The 19340-nt window shown below is 40.7% G+C and overlaps 1 protein-coding gene across 4 annotated transcripts in view; it reads right to left on the bottom strand.

Moving 5' to 3' along the window:
- grk4 (G protein-coupled receptor kinase 4) overlaps window positions 1-19340 on the bottom strand; it is a 53695-nt gene that overhangs the window by 22158 nt on the left and 12197 nt on the right. For 2 of the 4 annotated variants that reach the window (XM_040004795.1, XM_040004794.1), the window contains exons 2-8: window positions 18305-18400; window positions 9020-9132; window positions 7938-8015; window positions 7499-7519; window positions 7276-7376; window positions 662-754; window positions 127-190 (exon numbers count right to left, since the gene is read on the bottom strand). In XM_040004795.1, the coding sequence (XP_039860729.1) occupies window positions 127-190; window positions 662-754; window positions 7276-7376; window positions 7499-7519; window positions 7938-8015; window positions 9020-9132; window positions 18305-18400 (566 nt within the window). The remainder of the gene's footprint in view (window positions 1-126; window positions 191-661; window positions 755-7275; window positions 7377-7498; window positions 7520-7937; window positions 8016-9019; window positions 9133-18304; window positions 18401-19340) is intronic. The other 2 variants (XM_040004797.1, XM_040004796.1) reach the window with 1 other exon arrangement.

Here is a 19340-nt window from a genome sequence, read left to right as displayed (position 1 = left end):
ACAAACGCTGGTGCATTAACTGACAGTTAACAGTTACTTGTAACCAATTAACTCATTAAAGTTTAACTATAACTTTAGTCATTATAATTCCACCTTATAAAACATTATTTATTCCTCATTTCTTACCTCGCCAAATCCACCTTTTCCTAGTACTCTGTAATGTCTGAAGGTATTTTTGGTTACTGGTTGCCTGCAGAGGTGCAATGAAGAATAAGAAAGGGATAAAGACAGAGAGACAAAACACAGAGGAGACATTAAATAGGAGTTTATTTCATTTTCACAGACCATGTGATGTTGCAGACAGAGTAATGGTCTAATATATTATTAATCCACCCTGATGACTGCTGTTTCCACCCTGCTTTGGTTTCAAAGCCATTATGCAAAGCATCATCAATTATTGACCACTCACACAGAATCACCGATTGGCACCACCACCTGTTTTAGTGCAAAACCCGTTCCTGCTGCTATACTTTAATATTTACTTTTTCGTTATATATCTCTTTTACTGCTTTAGCGACAGTCAAAGACAGTAATTGTTCAGCCTCAGACGACCTGAACAGGGAACGTTTAGTATGTGCATGTCACGTTTTTGATGTAAATCTTAATGTACATGCTTTGCATGTTTGCTTTTCCAAGTGTGTAATACGCTGTGACTACCCACCTCTCCAACCATTTCCACTGCAGGAAGCGAGAGAAGTACATGGACTCCTGGTAGGAGGAAAATGGAGCTCCACTCAGATAATCACGAACTATTCTGGAGCAAAGGAGAGACAGACAAGGGGGAGTGGTGACCATTTTAATAACATATCAAATATAACAATAACATCTTACATGTCAGAGTAAACCAGGAAAAAACCCAGATTTCATGTTACCCCTAAACACTTCCTTTTTTTAAACCTTGGCAGTGACTACAAACAGACACATCCTTTGACTGAATACCCACTGGATTACATACGGCCACATCTGTATATATCTGTGAACTTTTGTGTGCGCCATGGACATTGCAGAGTTCAAAAGTCACTCTCAGTGGAAAGATGGAAAACACTGAATGTCAATATGCCACCATGAAAAACGAAAAATGCCTTTGAGCAGGGAAGTTCCACTCAGTTCAACCAGGAAACGGGATTTATGGAAACCGGTTTTTATTGAGTCTGAGGTTCAGCGGAACATCTAATCTCATTTTACCTGCCACGTGAATGTGGGTGTAAGTCTGGAAACACACACACACAAAAAGGACTGCATTTTTCTTAAATTCTTAGCAAAAGACGGAAGCCACTAACACCCAGCAAAAATATAACTCTCTGCGGGGTCACAAAGGGTGACAGTCTCACCGTCTCCTAGCCGTGCATAAACTGCCACTCCGCTGGGAGTTGTTAGGACACGACTCTTTGACATCCGTGCGTCATCCTCGTAGATCAGTGTCTGTTTTCAATGGTCTCACCACAGATGTTTGACTTAAACACCATCTCTTGACACTAAAGCGGTGAGCTAAACAGCACTGATGTGTTGCGGTTACTTTAAGGCTGAGCTATCTACTGTGCTTGCGTTGAGTGTTGGCAGATTACATATTTTAGAAAGTAGACTGACATAACCACCAGGACGTCACCCAGTGGCTTTGGATTCTGCATTTTGAAGCTTCAGCGTTGCTGCTCTTTAAAAAAAAACAAAACCCAAAACCCAGAAGTAACTGTTATGGATGAAAGGGTGGAGTGCTGAACAATCAGTTAACGTTAGCTAGCTTAGTTAGCAAACTGCATTCTTAATCTGTACAGATGCAGCATACAGACACACATATTCAATTCAATTTTATTTATATAGCACCAAATCACAACAGTCGCCTCAAGGTGCTTTGCATTGTAAGGTAGACCCTACAATAATACATACAGAGAAAAAGCCAACAATCATATGACCTCCTATGAGCAAGTGACAGTGGGAAGGAAAAACTCCCTCTTAACAGGAAGAAACCTCCGGCAGAACCAGGCTCAGGGAGGGGCGGCCATCTGCTGCGACCGGTTAGAGTCGCATATCAACTATTTAGTGCTAAATAACAGACTAATGAAATAGTAACAGAAGCACAAACATGTTAGATGATCTGTACTACACAGCAAGTCATATTATTAGCTTTGTAATCTATAAAAAATGTTTCAAAGAGCCTTTTTCAAACCAGCCTCAACAAACCAGCCTGACACAATGAGGAAATGCAGTTTTTAACTACTTTTTTTTTTTTTAGATCCAGGGGGTGCTCCTTGATTTAAATGAAAGGTCAGTTTCTATTGCTAAAGTCTCTACCAACAGAAAATGGCAAAACTGCAATTCCTGAAGTGGCCACTTAAGGCTGAGTCAGTCATCATTGAAAATGTCCAAGTTATCAAGATAAAAAGGTCACTGATAACCTGGTACAAACATTTATAAATATTTTAAAAAGGGTTTCGTCCCTATGGGCAGCTTCCCCTTCAATAATAATCATAGGATGGGAACATTCTTTCTAACTCATCTTTAAATGCCGGTAGGGCTTAAACTTTATCGGCAGCTACAGTCGATAGCTGTCTGGCGTCACCTCAACTAGCTGAACTGGACCTCTTAACCATATTTGTGGTTTTGGAGTCTTTGGGTTCATTTTTAATGGATCGTGACTTGCTGTTTGATGCAGACTATTCAAGGACTTTATGCTTCAGTTCTGGTGAGAAATTGAAATATTTTAATAGTCTGTCACAAATGAGAAGGTATTTGTGTTTGTGCACGGCTGGAGCTTTTTAACCATTCTTCATCTCATCCAAATACAGAATAATCATTTAAACAGAGAGGAGTCATATGCAGATACTAAATTAACTAAACTTTCCATGAAAGATGGACCTTAGCGATCCAAATCCCCAGGTCGCAATGCAAACATCAGCTTAAAAAATAATAATAATTTAATTATTAAACAATAAAACAGACTCCCAAAGACTCCTTACAGTGCCCCTCTAAGCCATTTAACAGTCAACTATAATAGTCAACATGATGCAAAATTATCAGTTTCTTCAAAGCAAGCAGTAATCATCTTCATTACATTTATCCTTGTGACACAAGCTGCACTATTCCCAAACTACAAAAACCCCACATGAAATAACAAATACTCTGGGACAGTCATGACAACCACTGCCCGGTGTGATCACAACCTCCTCTACCAGCCAACAACACATGACTAAAAACCAGAGTTACAGCACACATTCTCCTCAGCCACCCAAATGTCAAAGATATGCTCATATTTATCCAGCAGATTTTCCTTGACCATATTTTAAAATTACTTCATCACTAAGGAGGACAAGGATAGCTGCCTGTGGTTACCAACAGTGCTGGAGTAGCTGTTCTTGGCAAAAAGACTTGAGAGTAGAGAGTTTCCATCGGGGAAGCACCCTCGGCTGTGTGAAAGAAAACTGAGTTATGTCATTATGGAACTCAGTTGCTCTGTAAATTAAGTGAACATCTATTTGAATTGTTTGCAGGAGTAGAGTGTCAACAGGATTTTATCAATCTACCCTTTGTTGTTTCTCAGCCTACAAGGGGTTTGTGTACATAAAATCTTTCTCCTAAACACGTGCATTAGCATGTTTCTTGTTCCTTGTGTATCAAACTTCAGTTTCCACTCTGTCACTGAAGAAATCAAGAAACAAAAACTATTTCCTCCCAGATTCTGTTCGCTTATCGGTTTGACAGGCCTGAAAGGGGCTCCAGAAAGGAAAGAGCTGAGCAGAGCTGCAGACAGCCATCACTGGGAGTAGAAATAAACACAGCTACAATATGGCTTTTGTTAAACAAAGGGAGCGGGAGAAGACAAGAAGAGGGAAGAAAAATCAGCAGTGAGACCTTTGTCAACACAGCGGATACACAAAACATCACGATACACATGAGATGGGCCACACACACACTACTCTCAGTATGACATAACAATATGTTCCACTGCACCAAGAAAATAAAAAAATAAAAATCCACAAGTGAGCTAATATATTTCTGTTAGTGGGAGTGCAGCTCTGCCAAAAGTCACGTTCACACGTGCAGCACCATGCTTTCCTACAGGTTTTCCCTTTGAGAGAAAAAAAAACAAACAACGGAGCAAACGCTGGTTCAGAATTACACATCGGAATAAAATATGAAGTTACACAACGGAATAATACAAATAATGATAGTGAAAGGAAGAAGTGATGACCAGAGTTGGACGGGAATCCCATTCAAAAACATCTGAGCTGCTGCTGCACGGCTTCAACACGTGCCTGTGTTGTTCTCTTCGCCGTTTTGCCCCGCTCTCCTTCACACTCTCTTTCCATTTCTCCTCACTTTCCCCCTAATTCTCCTTTTCGTCCTCCTTTCCTTACTCTGTGTAGGTTTTCTAACGATGCGTCCTCATGCTCCGCATTTCTTCAGACTTATCACTTCATCGCCTGCTGAGTTTTGAATCCAGTCAAGAAATGGAGCAGATGCTGTGCTTCTCACATCAACAAAAGCGCAGTATTCTGGTTATCCTCTTTCTCACACCGTTTCCCTGCTCTCCCTGATGCCCTTTGGACAACTTGGAGGAAGACATTTATGCAGGAAGAAGGAAACTTGCCTAACTGAACATGACTTGAGATGAGAGGCTCTGTGGAGGTTTTTCTGGGTTTTGCTCATCTTAAACATAACCAATGAAGCTCCCAGTTTTAGTCCAGCACAAACCACATCACCTCACTTCTTCTACACATGCATTTGCCAACTTTTTCCTTCACACACCACCTCCTGCTGTGTGTCTGCATTGCTCACTCAGCCTCTAAACCCTCAAGCAAATCTCCCCAACACAGAGAAAATTAAGATATGTGAATAAGCTTTAGATAAACTAAACAAAACTTCATACTCAATTAAAATCATCGGGTCGAGGAAACTTTTTGGGAAAAATTAATCACTGCCTCAAAACATTCTGGCAACCGCACGCTTGTCCCTGTCAGCCACTTTGACTAGCTAACTTTGCATTCCTGTCTTCATGGGTCTGTGAAAGTGGCCGCGCTCTGTCAATCAGACATTTGCATAAAGGTTCCCTATACCTGAGGGAGGGAGATAATATCTGACTGTACGCAAGAGTGCATGCTGATGTCATAGCTGGGTGTTTTCTCAGCAATGATCCCCACTTCTCTTGAGCTCCTGTTTGGTGAAGCTTAAGTGAATCAAAGGTTAGTGACAGCATTTCCAATCCAAATCCATTTGCCCTTGTGGTTATGAGCTCAGACTTCACAGAAATTTTGATTTTGCCAACAATGACAACACATGGCTCCATCAGCCCGCTGATTTAATGCATGCTGTACATGTTACATGTAAACCTGATACATTTGAGTTGTTTATTTTCTGTTGTTTAAGAGTAAGATTTATATTTTATGTGCTATGTGCATAAACTAAATTAATCCAGTTAAAAAAAAACGTGGTGGGGGCGCACCATCTTCCCAGAAAGGAAGCCCACAGATCGAGTTTTAATTTGCATATTGCCCAGAAGCTTCCTGAAGATGACCTCAAAGATCTTATCATCAGGAAGCTTGAATCTATTTAACACTACAGCTAATAATGTCTTCTTCTGTGATGTGATCAAGTGATTTATCAACCAGAGACTGATAACAGCTAGATGGGTGCACAACATTTAAATGCTAAAAAGAAAGGTTGGGTTTTTTTGTTTGTTTTTTGGTAACCAACCAACTGATTCCATGGCAATGCTGTTTCATGTACCAAAAGAAAAATATATGAATTATAGTTCCAGGCATTGATTACAATTATTTCAGTAAACTAGTAAAAATAAAATAAAATACAGGAATAGACCCCAATGTGTGTTAAGCAGACCTGGGTCACCGAGGTGGTTTGGTCAGTTCACTGTTAAATGTCAAACAATCTGAAAACATCACCTTTGTAAAAGTAATCTGATGTATTGGTAAATATCAAACTCGGGATAAAATAAGAATTGCAAAGCTGCTTTAGTAGAATTACAGAATCACAATGTGCACCAGGAAATTTGGCAGAATAAGCTCTCTTTAACAGTAGACTTGTCGTGGTCCTTGGTCTTTGACCTAGTGTTATCCTTGGTTTTGTTTTTTGGATCTTTAGTTGTGATTACCTTTGTGCTATGGGTTCTTGTTTACATTTTAGTATAGATGTGCATTTACTTCTTTGTGTGTGTTTCAGGTTAACCTAGCTTCCCTAGTGTTCCATTGTAGTTTGTTGTCAAGTTTTTGTCTCAGAGTTAGATATTTCACTGTTTACTCGTTTCCTGTTTTATTTTGACAGTCATGCATTTTTGGATCTTTTGGAGATTCTTTGTTAGCTTCTGCATTTTGGACTTTGCAATTTTCTGGACCAAGAAGCATGTTGTTTCAGGTCCATGAAGCTTTTTCCTCCACATAGTGTTTCTTAAGAGCCTGGTTAGAGTCTGGTTATCATTTTCCAAACATCTTGCCAAACTAAATTCACCCAGTTGGAATCTAACTAAAACAAATGCAATCAGCTAACCAATCGGCAAACAGTGCAATCATCTTAGGGATTAGGAATAAGTCACTACAACGACTGTAAGTAATAACAACAGAGTATAGCATATGCTGTTAAAAATATGTAATATGCCTTTTATGTGTGAAATGATTACCATTGCACTTACCACTGTAATATAATTAAGAAACCAAAACACAAACTGAGATGATACTACAAATATGAGCGCATACCCGAGTATCGCTGAGGTGTACGTGTGTCACTCTATGTTCAATAAGAAGTACATGTGTGGGTAATAATCCCCAGTCTGTTTGCTTCTCCTGGCTCTCAGAGCAGGAAGGAGAAACACCTGCAAGTGTGTTTGTGTGTGTTTGTAAACCTGTTTGTGTGTGTGTATGTGGCGAACACTGAGGTGGCTGTTGTTTTCATGCCAGCCATCCGGATGCTCTCTCTGCCCACTGCTCTTTTTCATTTGGCTCAACTATGCGTACGTATTTGCGAGTGTGTGTGTGTCTGTGTGTAGTACGGCATTCCAGGTGCCCGCTGCCTCATCATCAGCAGTGACAGGGAGCAATGGTCCACACACACACACTTTCTTTCTCTCTCTAAAGATTCTGCTAGTGCCCCTGCACTTAGATGCCCAGACGCAACCATGGCAAAAAAATAATCATAATAATTATATTTAAAAAAAAAGAAATAAATCAATGTATAAAATTCCATTTGAATTTTCCCTCCACAGCCTGTCTGCATGAGGGCTGAGCAAATAAAAGAACAAATAAAAGCAGCAAGTTAGATTTAAAAACATACTTGGTGCAGTCATTGAAGAGCTCCTTACACGGACTCTGCTCCAACCTCTCCCGGCACCCAGCGACAACATCCTGGGGTATGTCAGGCAGATGGGCTGCCGACTTGAGGGTTTAAAGAGACAGAAAAACAGCAGGTGAGGCAAACAGATGCAGAGAGACAGAAGAGAACATGCTCAGTGTAACATGGTCACAGATTGTTGAAGATGTGAAAATAGATTTTATACCAGAATTGTGCTTGAATCTTTCTGTTAGTGAAAAAACAAAACAAATTGAAGTTCCCCTGTCTGTTTGCTCCGACTCATTTCAGTCAGTGAGAACATTAGCATTTATGTGAATCAGCTTAAAAATAACTGCCTTGTGCAGCTGTAGTGAAAACACAAAAGAAGACCTAATGGGACAGTGAAGTACACATTCACACATGTAAGAGCCAGAATTAAATGCATGACTTGACCATTTTATCTCCAGCTTACTTTATTTACCGATAGCTGAGCATATTTCCAGTTAACAAACAATTAAATAAACCCTAAGCAGTTTTATTACACTGAATAAAATTCAATGAGACGATCATCTGGAAGTGCATGTATTAACTTAAACTAATATATAAACCATTTATAGCCGTATCATGCAGCCCTGTAATTAAATGAGCAGGTTGGTGCATCTTACCCCATTATTAAAGTATGTGTCTAAAACATTCAGTCCACAGTCCCTCCTTTTCTCATCGGGAGCTAGCTGGTACATAGCCTGTCACAGAAAAACAGAAGTTGTAGGAACCACAGCAAGCCATGCTCATTCAGCCATCTTTAAAACTTCTCCAAATAAGGTCAAAGTCACAGAGAAGAAAGCAAAGAAGGCTGAAGCAAAGAGGGAAAGATGCTGCGTTAATGAACAGAGGAAATCAGGGACAGCTGACTAATGGTGGAGAGTTAGCAAAGACAAACATCTCGTTTTAGTCATGGCAGCAAACTGGGAACTATTTTCTTCTTTTCACCATCACAGATTGTGTCTTTGGTCAAATATGGCTGTAGGCAGGGACACAGTCTGGAGTTTGACTGCTTTGCGCCGTGTGTTTTGTTTGAAAACACGCTCCGCAGAGACGAATGGGACTGAGCAGCACTACTACGCATCAGCCAAGACACAAAGTCCTCGGGGAGACTCGTGGCACATGTTGACGACTAAAAAGTTGCTCATTAAATTTCAAGCATTTGTCAGTTGGTGTGTATATATGTGTCTGCCTACCTTAAAAAAAACCCCTAAAACTAAAAGAAACAAAAACAACACAAATCTAGGACCCCATTAAATTCCTCGCCTGTTTTCCCTTCTTGCATACCATCAGGGGCCTAGACACAAGCTTGGGCCTGTGTTTGCCTGCTCACCCAGGGGACCTGCCTCTGACGTTGGCTTGACCTCATGGAGGAGTGCATGGAGGAAGGGGAGGAGTCTGCTCCCTGACAGCTTCTCTAAGTCGCTAATCACCCACTACGCCCACCCCACCCACCTCCCTACGTGACTGCCAAGAACAGGCGAGGGGACTTTGCACTGACTTTCCTTTCCTGTCCTGTCCATTGCTCTGCGGGCCCTGATCCAGGAAGGTCTCGTGGGAGAAATCATAGACATATGAAGGTAAAAAAGACGGAGAAAGTGAAAGACTGGCAAGAAGGTGACAGAGGGGGTTCTGTAAGACACAAGAACACTTATAAGGATATCAGAGAATATGCAGAGTAGTTGCAATGGACTCAAAGTCTTACCACAGCATCCATAAATTCCATGCAGCGCTTCAGCTCTGGCCTTGTGTCACAGTACTGACGGAATAACAGCCGACCAATGGGCTGCTTCTCACATAGACTAGTGTAGTCCCTCTCTGAGAAGAAGACAGGGGAAGGAAAAAAGATGAGGGGGAGGGAGATAGAAGGAGAAATGTAATACAACACACACTGGACATTACGCTACACCAGCGAGTCCACGAGATGATTACGCTAGGAGGAAATGATAACCCTGCGGCATGAAACTGTAAGTAACTGTATATTTTTGCCCAGCGAAACAAAAAATTGTTGGAAACCATTGAGCTATATCACTATATTAGTGGGCTTAAGGGATAAATTGTTTTCATTTGAATTAACTTTGCGTTGTGAGCCAAAGTGAGAAACGAACTGGTGGATGCCTTTTATAGTTCTCACAGTTAAACTCGAAATAATCGCAAAAGGGCAATTAAAGGGCAGGAACTGTCACGTTTCCTGGTGACAGCAAAACAGTAAGCAATTTTTTTCTGCTTCTGTTTTGAAACACATCTCCATCCACATGAAATACAAAAAAAAATGCATTTAAAGAAACATATACATTTCAAAATACAGGACAGGCTTAATGTCTGAAAATTTGTTTTGAGGAGCACAAAGAAACACTAAAAATTATGTGTAGAAACACGAATTGTCAATTTTGATCACCCCATTCGCTTGTGAAGCGCCCTTTTAAACATTTTAAACCTCAGCATGAGCATTTTCACAGCTGCCATCTTAGTGTTTTGACGTGGAATGTGACAAGAAGGGGCAGGTCTGTGTGTAAAACCGCACACTTACTACAACAACCTGGCTGTCAGTCACAAAATCATAAGCCAACGAGCATACTGCAGATAATCCACCATTTTGAAACATAATATGTATGTCAAACATAGTTTGAGCTAAAATGAGTGGCTGAGTCCACAAGCTCAGAAAAACAAATGTCTCCAGAGTTCAAGACAGAAACAATCTTTTTGCAAACACACTTACTGTCATCTGGTGGCCTACAAATAAGAAGCTTCGTTTTTCACACCTGAAAGCGACGTCCATGTTTTACAATGACAACGTACCAGTCCTCTCCTCCTTTGTTAGCTAACAACAAGCTAGCACTAACAAGCTAGCTGCTTTACAAAAAATACAATAAATAAATTTAAAAAATTAAACTTTTTCCCCAGCCTATATTTTGTTTTTTGTTTTTTTTATTATACAGAGTGAAAGATTTGTATTTGTATTGCTTGGCATGTTTAACCAAAGAAAAGCAGTACTTGCTATAATCAATAGATTAGGATAATGGACACTGAAGTTGCTTAAAAGAAAAGCTTAAAAACTGGGAATCTGAGAAGCGATTATCTACAGTACTCTGCAGAGGTTTTCAGCCACCCGTCATTTTTTATATTTTTCTAGAAAAATGTAAAATGTGTGCAGTGATTTTTTGAAACGTGCAAACCTAGATGGAAATATCGTATACAAAGCAAAAACAGGGGGTTTTTTTTCCATCTGAAAATACAGATGGAGGCACTTTGAGCAGACTGAAATGTAGAATGCAGAATGGAAGTAAAATATAAACAAATAGGGAGTGGGTCAGGACTTTTCCTCATTATTTTATATCTAATACGTCTTAGCCAAAACAAGGTTTTTCCTACAAATAAACACACTTTTTCCCCCCAGACAGATCTAGCTATTAATTTTCCACAAAGTAATGGGGATCTACACAAAAATTAAAAAAATAAAATAAAATGTAAGGGTCAAGTTAAAAGAAATTCAGCCTCCAACTCACGGAAAAAAAATGAATTCTACCTTAAAAAAAGAAAGAAAAAGCGACGTATTATTTTCTGGAAAAAAAGAAAAGAAAAACACCACATGATGTCACATATCTGTTTTTTCTGTACATATCTTAGCATTTTTGCCCCTATTAGCACTAATGGTGTCCATTTGAGTCATATTTCCTCTTGTACCAGCTTTCCATCATTGGTTGACGCTAAGGATGCGCAGGCACACAGGCAAGATAAACATACAAACAAAAACAGGCCACACACATTCATATATACACAGAGGAACAGAGATGCTAGGTATGAAAATTTGGGAGTGCTGACAGCTACAGGCAAACCTCCAACAGTAAATGAAATCTTCACAACAGCCCTCTCTTCTGCACTGTTTATTACACAGGATTTACTTCTGCAGCTCCAGCATTTCCTATTCAAACTTGCCACTTACATGACCACAGCACCTAACTTATCAGGTTGGTCAGCAAACAGAATAGAGATAGGATTTTTTTTTTTATTACTTCCCTTTACACAAAGAGGCTGCTGTATTTAAAATCTGACCAACAGAAGCCCTTTCACAAAACTTTATACTGTACTTTGTTACACTTGCTTTCAGACATTATCTTTCATCTTTGATCACCAAGATTTCAGAGGCCTGCTTTGGTGTTTCCCCATCAGCTCTGTGCGGGAGTGGGGAAAGCCCTTTACACTCATAGCTGATGAAGGCAATTTCAGAGCGTTTGAACAGTATTTGGAGCAGTTTATTTGAACTCTGGAGTGGAGTGGTCTGGCCGGAGGAGAACAATGGTGTAGCTGTGTATGACATCTGTATCCCCAAATGTGGCTCGCGCGCTACTCTTGACAATCATTGAAGAGGTTACTGACAGCGTACGATTACGAGAGCACGAGTGGCTTTTATTTAACAGGGGACAATAGGCGATGCGAACCACAGGAAGTTGGTAAAAAGAGACAGGGCAAGATACTCGTCCCGTATTCATTAGCAGGCATAAAGAAATCAAAATATGAAATGCAAATTAATTAATCATCCAGTTGGTTTAAATAAACCATTAGATCATCGGCACTGTAAAAAGCTGTACTGTGAAGTGGTGTTGGTAGAGGTGGTGACAGAGGAGAACCAGCTCAGGCTGTCTTCTCTATGTCAAGATATTTCATGTGAAGTAGAAAGCTTGAAGAGGCCATGGTGGTGCAGTGGTTAGCATAGTCACCTCACATTAAGAAGATTCCTGGTCCAAACCTCCTTTCTGTGAGGATTCTGCATATTTTCCACATGGTCTCCAGGGACCCCAGCTTCCTCCCCCAGAGTCCAAAAGGCATGCATGGCGGGCAAACCGGTGATTCTAAATTGCCCATAGGTTTTAGTGTGAGCATGAATGGTTGTCTCTGTCTCTGCATTGGCTCTGTGATGGACTGGCATCTTGTGCACAGTGTACCCTGCCTGTGTTCCTGTGATAGCAGACAATTTAGGAAAATAGGTAGAGAATACCCAAACTAATAAATGGCCAAAGCACAACATCAACATTGGCTTAGTCTGATAGTAATTTTCAAGCAACAAACCACCAGTGCTAGAAAATTTACCAGTGAAGTGCTGAAGAACTGCTGGACTAAGTGTGAGAATGGATTTTTACTTACTGTTGCACTCTGCTCAACCAAGACTGGCTCCAAATATGAGCACATTCTCTAACTGCTCTAACTTTGTCCTCTTTAATAAAAACAAAAGCCAAAGAAGACAACTGATCTTTATATATCTCTTGTTCTTAGACAACTGAATGCATTAACACCCCTCACAGTGGCCGTGAAGACAGTCTCCCAGAATATAAAGTACTGAATATAAAGTGTGTGAAACCGACCCAGAGGCAGAACTCAACACATTTTATATTTTCATTGTTTTAGTGGTTTTTGTTTTTTACTTTCAAAAGCACAAGACTGTAACATTTCTGCTATAGCACACAGGGTGCTGCACCGCACCTCGCATAACTCAAAGGCCTCAACAATCAGAAACAGCTCAGGCTGTGCTTTACAATATCGTCCGTGATAAAACCAGAATACATTTTTCTGTATAATAAAAATGTCGTAGTGTGATATAACAGTCTATAACAATACCATGAATTGAAATGCCCTATGTGCTCAACAACGAGACAAGCCCAGGCATGTCTGAAAGCAAGAGCACATGTCAGTGTCCGATTGAGACTAAGTATCTAAAAAGACTTCAAAAACATGCAACAAAACAGTACTATGCAAAATACGTGAGAAAAATGTTCCTGCTAAATGTACAGTAATGTTGAAAACAAGGGCTTTAAGCAGTTATTTTACACTTTTACCTGAACATCCTAGGCTATTAGTCCCATGCATGGGACTAATAAAGGTTATCTTATCTTATTTCGCCTCCATTTCCTACACTTCTAAATGCTGCTGCCTGCAAGCTGTAAGCATCAAGAACATTTTTTCAATCTTTTTTCTGTATCATCAGAAATTTCATTATTATTATTCATTTGTAATTATTACTATTCGTTATCCATTACAACAAATTATCGGATAGTTTTGAGGCTAACCTACCCGTCCTGACAAACAGGTATAGATCAACTTTCTAATGCTTTCTTTTTTCACCATTTAATTTCTCACTGAGCATTAGACTAGTGAGTCAGCCAGCTGACAAAAAACATGAAACTTTGGGTTGGCGTCCCGTCGGCCGTTCTGAAAATTAAACAAACATTTCTTTTGTTCAGAGAAAATGACACATACAGCAGTTTCAGTCATTAGTTGCTCGTCTTTTACCACCAAATATCCTGTTTCTTTACTCTGTTATATCATAATAAAGACGGGCGAAATCTGGTTACAAAGGCCCTCTGACAAGGTTTCAGTCTAGCATGAGAAGTTTTTCGGGACATTTTCATCCTAATGACGAGTTTTGCTTGTTGCTCCAGTGGTGGTAGTTCTCTGCTGAATCACAACACAACTGGCTGACTCTTTAAGGTGACAACATCTAATTTGCGTAAGAAAGAAGCCACAGAAACTATTGTGAAATTGTCTAGAAAGCATTTTTTCCCACTAATTGCAAAAATATACCTGTTTTTCAGTAGGACTGTCAAAATTAAGAAAAGTATCTGTGTCACATTTCATTTTTACTCAGTAAGTTTCTCAGAATTCTTTAAATAAAAAGTACATTTACACCAGTTGTTAGTGTTTGATTTTTGCTGTACCCATTCACAGGTTTGCAACACACAACAAATCTTTTTATGAATAAACACTGGAGAATTTTTTCTTTATTTTTTAACAATGGTAACAAAGCGTTTCTATGACACTGCAGATCCACTTCATTGATGTTGTGCCTTCTCTCTCCAGTAGATTTTTCGTCCTATTTGTTGTACATGGTTTTCCATCCCAACCAGTCGAGGCAGATAGTTGCCCCTTCCTGATATTGGTTCTGTCCAAGGTTTCTTTCACAGTTGTGCTTCCTCAAAGGTGACTGCCTGAATGTTGGGGTAATCTCTCTAATGTTGTAGGATCTTTACCTTACAATTTAAAGGATTCATCTAGAGATGATTGTTATTGTGAACTGATGCGATATAAAATTTAATTGGACTAATGCTTTTGACTTTTTGACTGTCATTTGTGTAGAAGGGAGTAGTTTAAGCAATTTGAAGCACATACATTTGTTTCTTTTATTGCATACTCCTTATCTACATTTATATTTCTATGAGGATGTTTACTCATACTTTTTGTGTTCCCCAACTGCAAAACCCCCCCAATTTCTCAATAATGTCTTCCTTGCTTATGAGGAACTTATCCAATTTCCTAAATATGAACAAATATGAAAGGAGATTGGGAAAGAGGGAACGCACACAAGGCAACAAGGTGTCAGAGAAAAATGGAACTGGTAAATAAGGGGATTAAAAAGAGAGGAGGGAGCACTGTAAGGCTCGAACTAGCACGGGATACTAACTGTCTGAGCCAGTGAATGCAGCTGTAATTACAACTCAATCAAAACTCCAATTTAGACCAAGACAGAGTAGATTAGTGAGACAGTGAACAGTCAGCTAAATGCTCACAAGCGTGCAATAGGTGCAGGAGTGCATGCCCGTGTTTGTGTGCAAACAGACACCTGCACGGCCAGTGCGCACTGCTGCTATGCAACAAGCATTTAGTCTCCATCCAAAATACCTATGCTTTCAGGACCATGTTAACATGCTAACGTGTTTGCAGTGATCAAAAGTAAGAGGTGCCCATATAATATATGTATTAACTATGCCAAAAAAAATAGAATGGTAAGAAAGAGATGGACAAAAAAGAAAGAAAGATGGAGAGAGAGGTCTAAGGCTGGCAGACAAAGTGCCTGCAGCCCACATAATGTAATCTAAGCTTCCTAGAATTACCGTTCACTTGTCAAGGCTAAGGTCAAATGCCTGACATTATCAAGACACAACAAAGACTCTGCTATCAGTCGCTACACTGTATTCTGTCCACTGTGCTCGCACTCTGAACGGGCAAGTGTGAGTGTTTCTGCACGTGTGTATGTGTGCACGCACATAACTACACGCCTGTGTGTTTAAGCACACCAGGAGGATTATTTTGATCTTGTACTCAGTGTGATAGGGAAATTACGCAATAGCATCTATGTAATAGTGACGTACATAAACCTTAACAGCTGCTGTATGCGCGCATGCACACACACAAGGACAAACACACACATGGGCAGGCACTTATTGCCCATTTTTAGAATCCTGTGCACATTAATATCCAAATGGGAATAAATACATGCAAGGTTATATTTATGTGCTGGCTACCATCCTCCTCACACATAAATAATAATAATAATAATAATAATAATAATAATAATAATAATAATAATGATAATAATAATAATAATAATAATAATAATAGATGGATTGATTTCAGGTTACACAAAGAGATTTTACATTAAATAACCAGAATTGCTGCTTTGCTGTTCTAGGCCTGTGCCTACCAGTTAAGCCAGCGGCCCCCAACCCCCAGGCCATGGACTGGTACCGGGCTGCGAGAGTTGAGGCTCGGGTGTGAAATTTATGGTTTTTATCGGTTTTATTTTGTTGTATTTATCCACGACACCTTAAAGGCCAGTCCCTGAAAATATTGTCGGACATAAACTGGTCAGTGGCACAAAAAAGGTTGGGGACCGCTGAGTTAAACTACAGCTTACGAACACGTCTGTCCAGACAAAGGCAGTGGAGGCTGTGAAAAAAAAGCAAAAATGATCATAGAAACTAACAGATTTAAACAAATAACGGATAAACATCGTGAGTTTTGAGTAGTGATCTGAACATCAGTGCTGTCTTGGAGATAACGGTCCAGGAGGAGAGAGCTTTAAAGAACTCTTTCGCTTGGTCCTGATTGGTGTTGACAAGAATTTGGCATTAAATGAGTAGAGGCTGATGGAAGGTGTGTGGTGATGAACAGAAGGACTCTGAAATGGATTCTGGTGTGGGACAGGAGCCCAGTTAAAGTTTTGAAGGGACAGGAGTAATAGTGGTTGCAGGACTACGGCATTTAGCAGAGTTGTACAGGAGTTTGATTACTTGTACTGTAAAGAATGCAGTTGCAGTAGCAACATCTGGATGTGCTGGAGGCATGGATAAAAGTTTTGGAAGTAAAGAAAAAAAAATTTCCTGGGGAAAAAAATGTTCTTTGCTGCGACACGCTGAGGTTAAAGGAGAGAAGTGCCAAAAATTACTCAGACGCAGAGTGGAGTTGCTGATGGTGAGGCACATTTGGGGGTTTGGGACCAATCATGTCCTGACTTATCATTTTAGTTTGAGCCAGTAAACTTTCATCTGCGATTTAATGGTGGTGGTGTCCAACCACATCATGTTGAAGTATGACGCTATCAAAGGGAGAGGATCCAGAGGATGAATAGAAGAGGGACAAGCATTAAACACAGGGGATATCCTGTGATAGAGGTGTGCCTGGGCTTAAGTTCATGAACTGTTGCTTTGTTGTTTGAAATACATGATTGAGAGGCTGTGGCAGGGTTATTAATGTTGGGACAAAAGAACAGTGTGGTTGTTGGTATCAAAACTCGTACTGAGTTCGAGGAAGATGAGGATGCAGTGTTAATCAGAGGCCGACCGAATGAGGAAGGGAGAATGGTGAGAAGAGATAAGTACACACTGGGGAATTCCCCAAGGAACTACATGCCTAACAACCATGTAAAGAAATATGTGTGTGTGTGTGTGTGTGTGTGTGTGTGTGTGTGTGTGTGTGTGTGTGTGTGTGTGTGTGTGTGTGTGTGTGTGTGTGTGTGTTGGGGGGTAAGGATGTCCATATCCATATTGTGATTGTTAGCTGGTGTATTGCAACTCCTAGACACAACCATGACTGTGAATATGAAAGTTCACTGTGGACAGGTTGCCACAGTCAGGCCTTCAGTTTCTCCTGTATGAAACTGAAGGCCTGTAGTGGCAACCTGCCACTGCATGTGGCGAATAAAATTTGAACTTGAACTTGGTTCCAGAAACTGTACAGCCACTTACAGTTATTATTATTATTAAGGCGGACATGAAAATCACCTGGGATAGGAACAAAAAGGTGAGAATGCACACAACTGGACCAGAGATGGAGATCGATTTTTTTCAAGATTTGGATAATTAGTTCTATGAATGAAGACTTGCGATCTGAAATCAACACGACGACGAGTGCAATCAACACCGAGTGTGAGACATGTCCTCCGCGAATATGTGCATCTACATCTTTGACTCTGCCTTCTTCCTATCCTCTCCTGTCCTCGAAAGATCTTTTCTCTCGTTGTAAAAAGCCTCTCTTTCCCTCTGTGTTTCTGTTTTCCACTCGTGCTCTCTGTAACTCTCCTGTTCTGCCACTCTTATGTTTCTCTGAAGTGGCTGAAAGAGTGAGAGAGAGAGAAAGAGCTGCAGATAGTGGGAGGGAAAGGCATGGAGATAGAAAAGAGGGAGGGTATGCGAGTATGTGGGGGAGGGTAGCACTGCAATCTCTGGCAAAGATAGCTGTGACGCACTATTACACACACACACACACACACACACACACACTTGTGCTGTGGCATTCAGGGAACCATGGTGGGTGGGGGCTGGGGGGGTGAGAAGATAATGAAGCCCAAGAGTAGAACTCTTGTCGGGGGCCACAAAGAGAAAATCCTGCCAGTACTTTCAAGTTAGACCTGGAGGTTGAGAAAAGGAAGGAAGCTGGGGTGAGCATGCTTTCATTTGATGTGTGAACAAGCACAGGAGAAATGTTAAAGGAGAGCTTGAGATTCAGAAACAGCAGTGCAAACAGATTCCCTGTCTCAGTCACACGCACACAAACACACACACAGGGTTTCCTGTCCCTTGCTTGTAACTACGGGTGGAGACGGGTAGAAACAGGAAGGAAGTCCAATCTGAACTTCCTCACACAGTCAGGCCCACCCCAACGACACAGCATGGCAAGTTATCTTTTTGTCTCACACCCACATGCACTACCAGTTTCTTACCGATGGTGCGACGTAGCTCCTCACACTGGCTGATGTGCGGGAGTTTTAGCATCTCTTTCCATTTCTTGCTGCGGCCATTCCTCTTTCCTCCTCCACCTGAGACACAAAAGGAGAGTTTCCTCGTCAGCCCATCTATGCTTTAATATTGCATTTGGAGTCTTTAACAGTTTCCATCCATTGGCATTTTCAACACAAACATATGAATAGGGCTGCTGTGAGGACATAAGCCCCACCCACCTGCTGTTCAAACCTACTGTGTGCAAGGATCAGCCAATCAGAATAAAGAAAGGGAGAGGAGCTAAAACAGCTTGTTTTTATTTAGTTATCCTTTACTTCATCCAATAAGGATTATTTTTTAATTATGGAAAACAATTCTAGTACAGTCAAAAAACATAAAGGTGGAAATATGGAAATGAGCACAATAGGTTCACTTCAAGTGTTAGGAAAAGTCTCAGTTATAACCACGTCTAAATTAAAACCTCTCACAAGAGAAAAGAAGATTTTAAGACATTTCATAACTATCAAAATGAAATGAAACACTTCAGACTTTTTAAGACTCATGGGAACCGTGTGTGTGTGCGCGTCTGTGCATGTGCGTGTGTGTGAGTGCGCACAAGCTTGTTCATGTTGACCTTGCTTTGACCAGAGGCCAGAGCAGGTGGTTCATCTCACCAGTCGCCTCCATGCATCATGGCAGGGCATGTGGTGAAGAATGTTGACAGCTTCAAAGATCATGGGGCACACACATATTGTGTCTCTCTCTCTCGTAAATGCGCGTGCGTGCACACACACACATACACTCGCACGCACACACAGTAATGTTGGGCAGTCGTCTTGGCAGATCAGATGACCCTGATATGAGTGGTAAACGATCTCAAGGCCCAACAGCGCTCTTCAGAGGACCCCAGTCACTCTGTATATTTCACAAGGAATCTCATTCCAATAGCAGCAGGGGTGTGTGTGTGTGTGTGTGTGTGTGTGTGTGTGTGTGTGTGTGTGTGTGTGTGTGTGTGTGTGTGTGTGTGTGTGTGTCCAG

This window comes from Simochromis diagramma, unplaced genomic scaffold (genome assembly GCF_900408965.1).
Source record: "Simochromis diagramma unplaced genomic scaffold, fSimDia1.1 OVJJ01000487.1, whole genome shotgun sequence".
Lineage (NCBI taxonomy): Eukaryota > Metazoa > Chordata > Actinopteri > Cichliformes > Cichlidae > Simochromis > Simochromis diagramma.
This window is presented reverse-complemented; position numbering and strand designations above follow the sequence as displayed.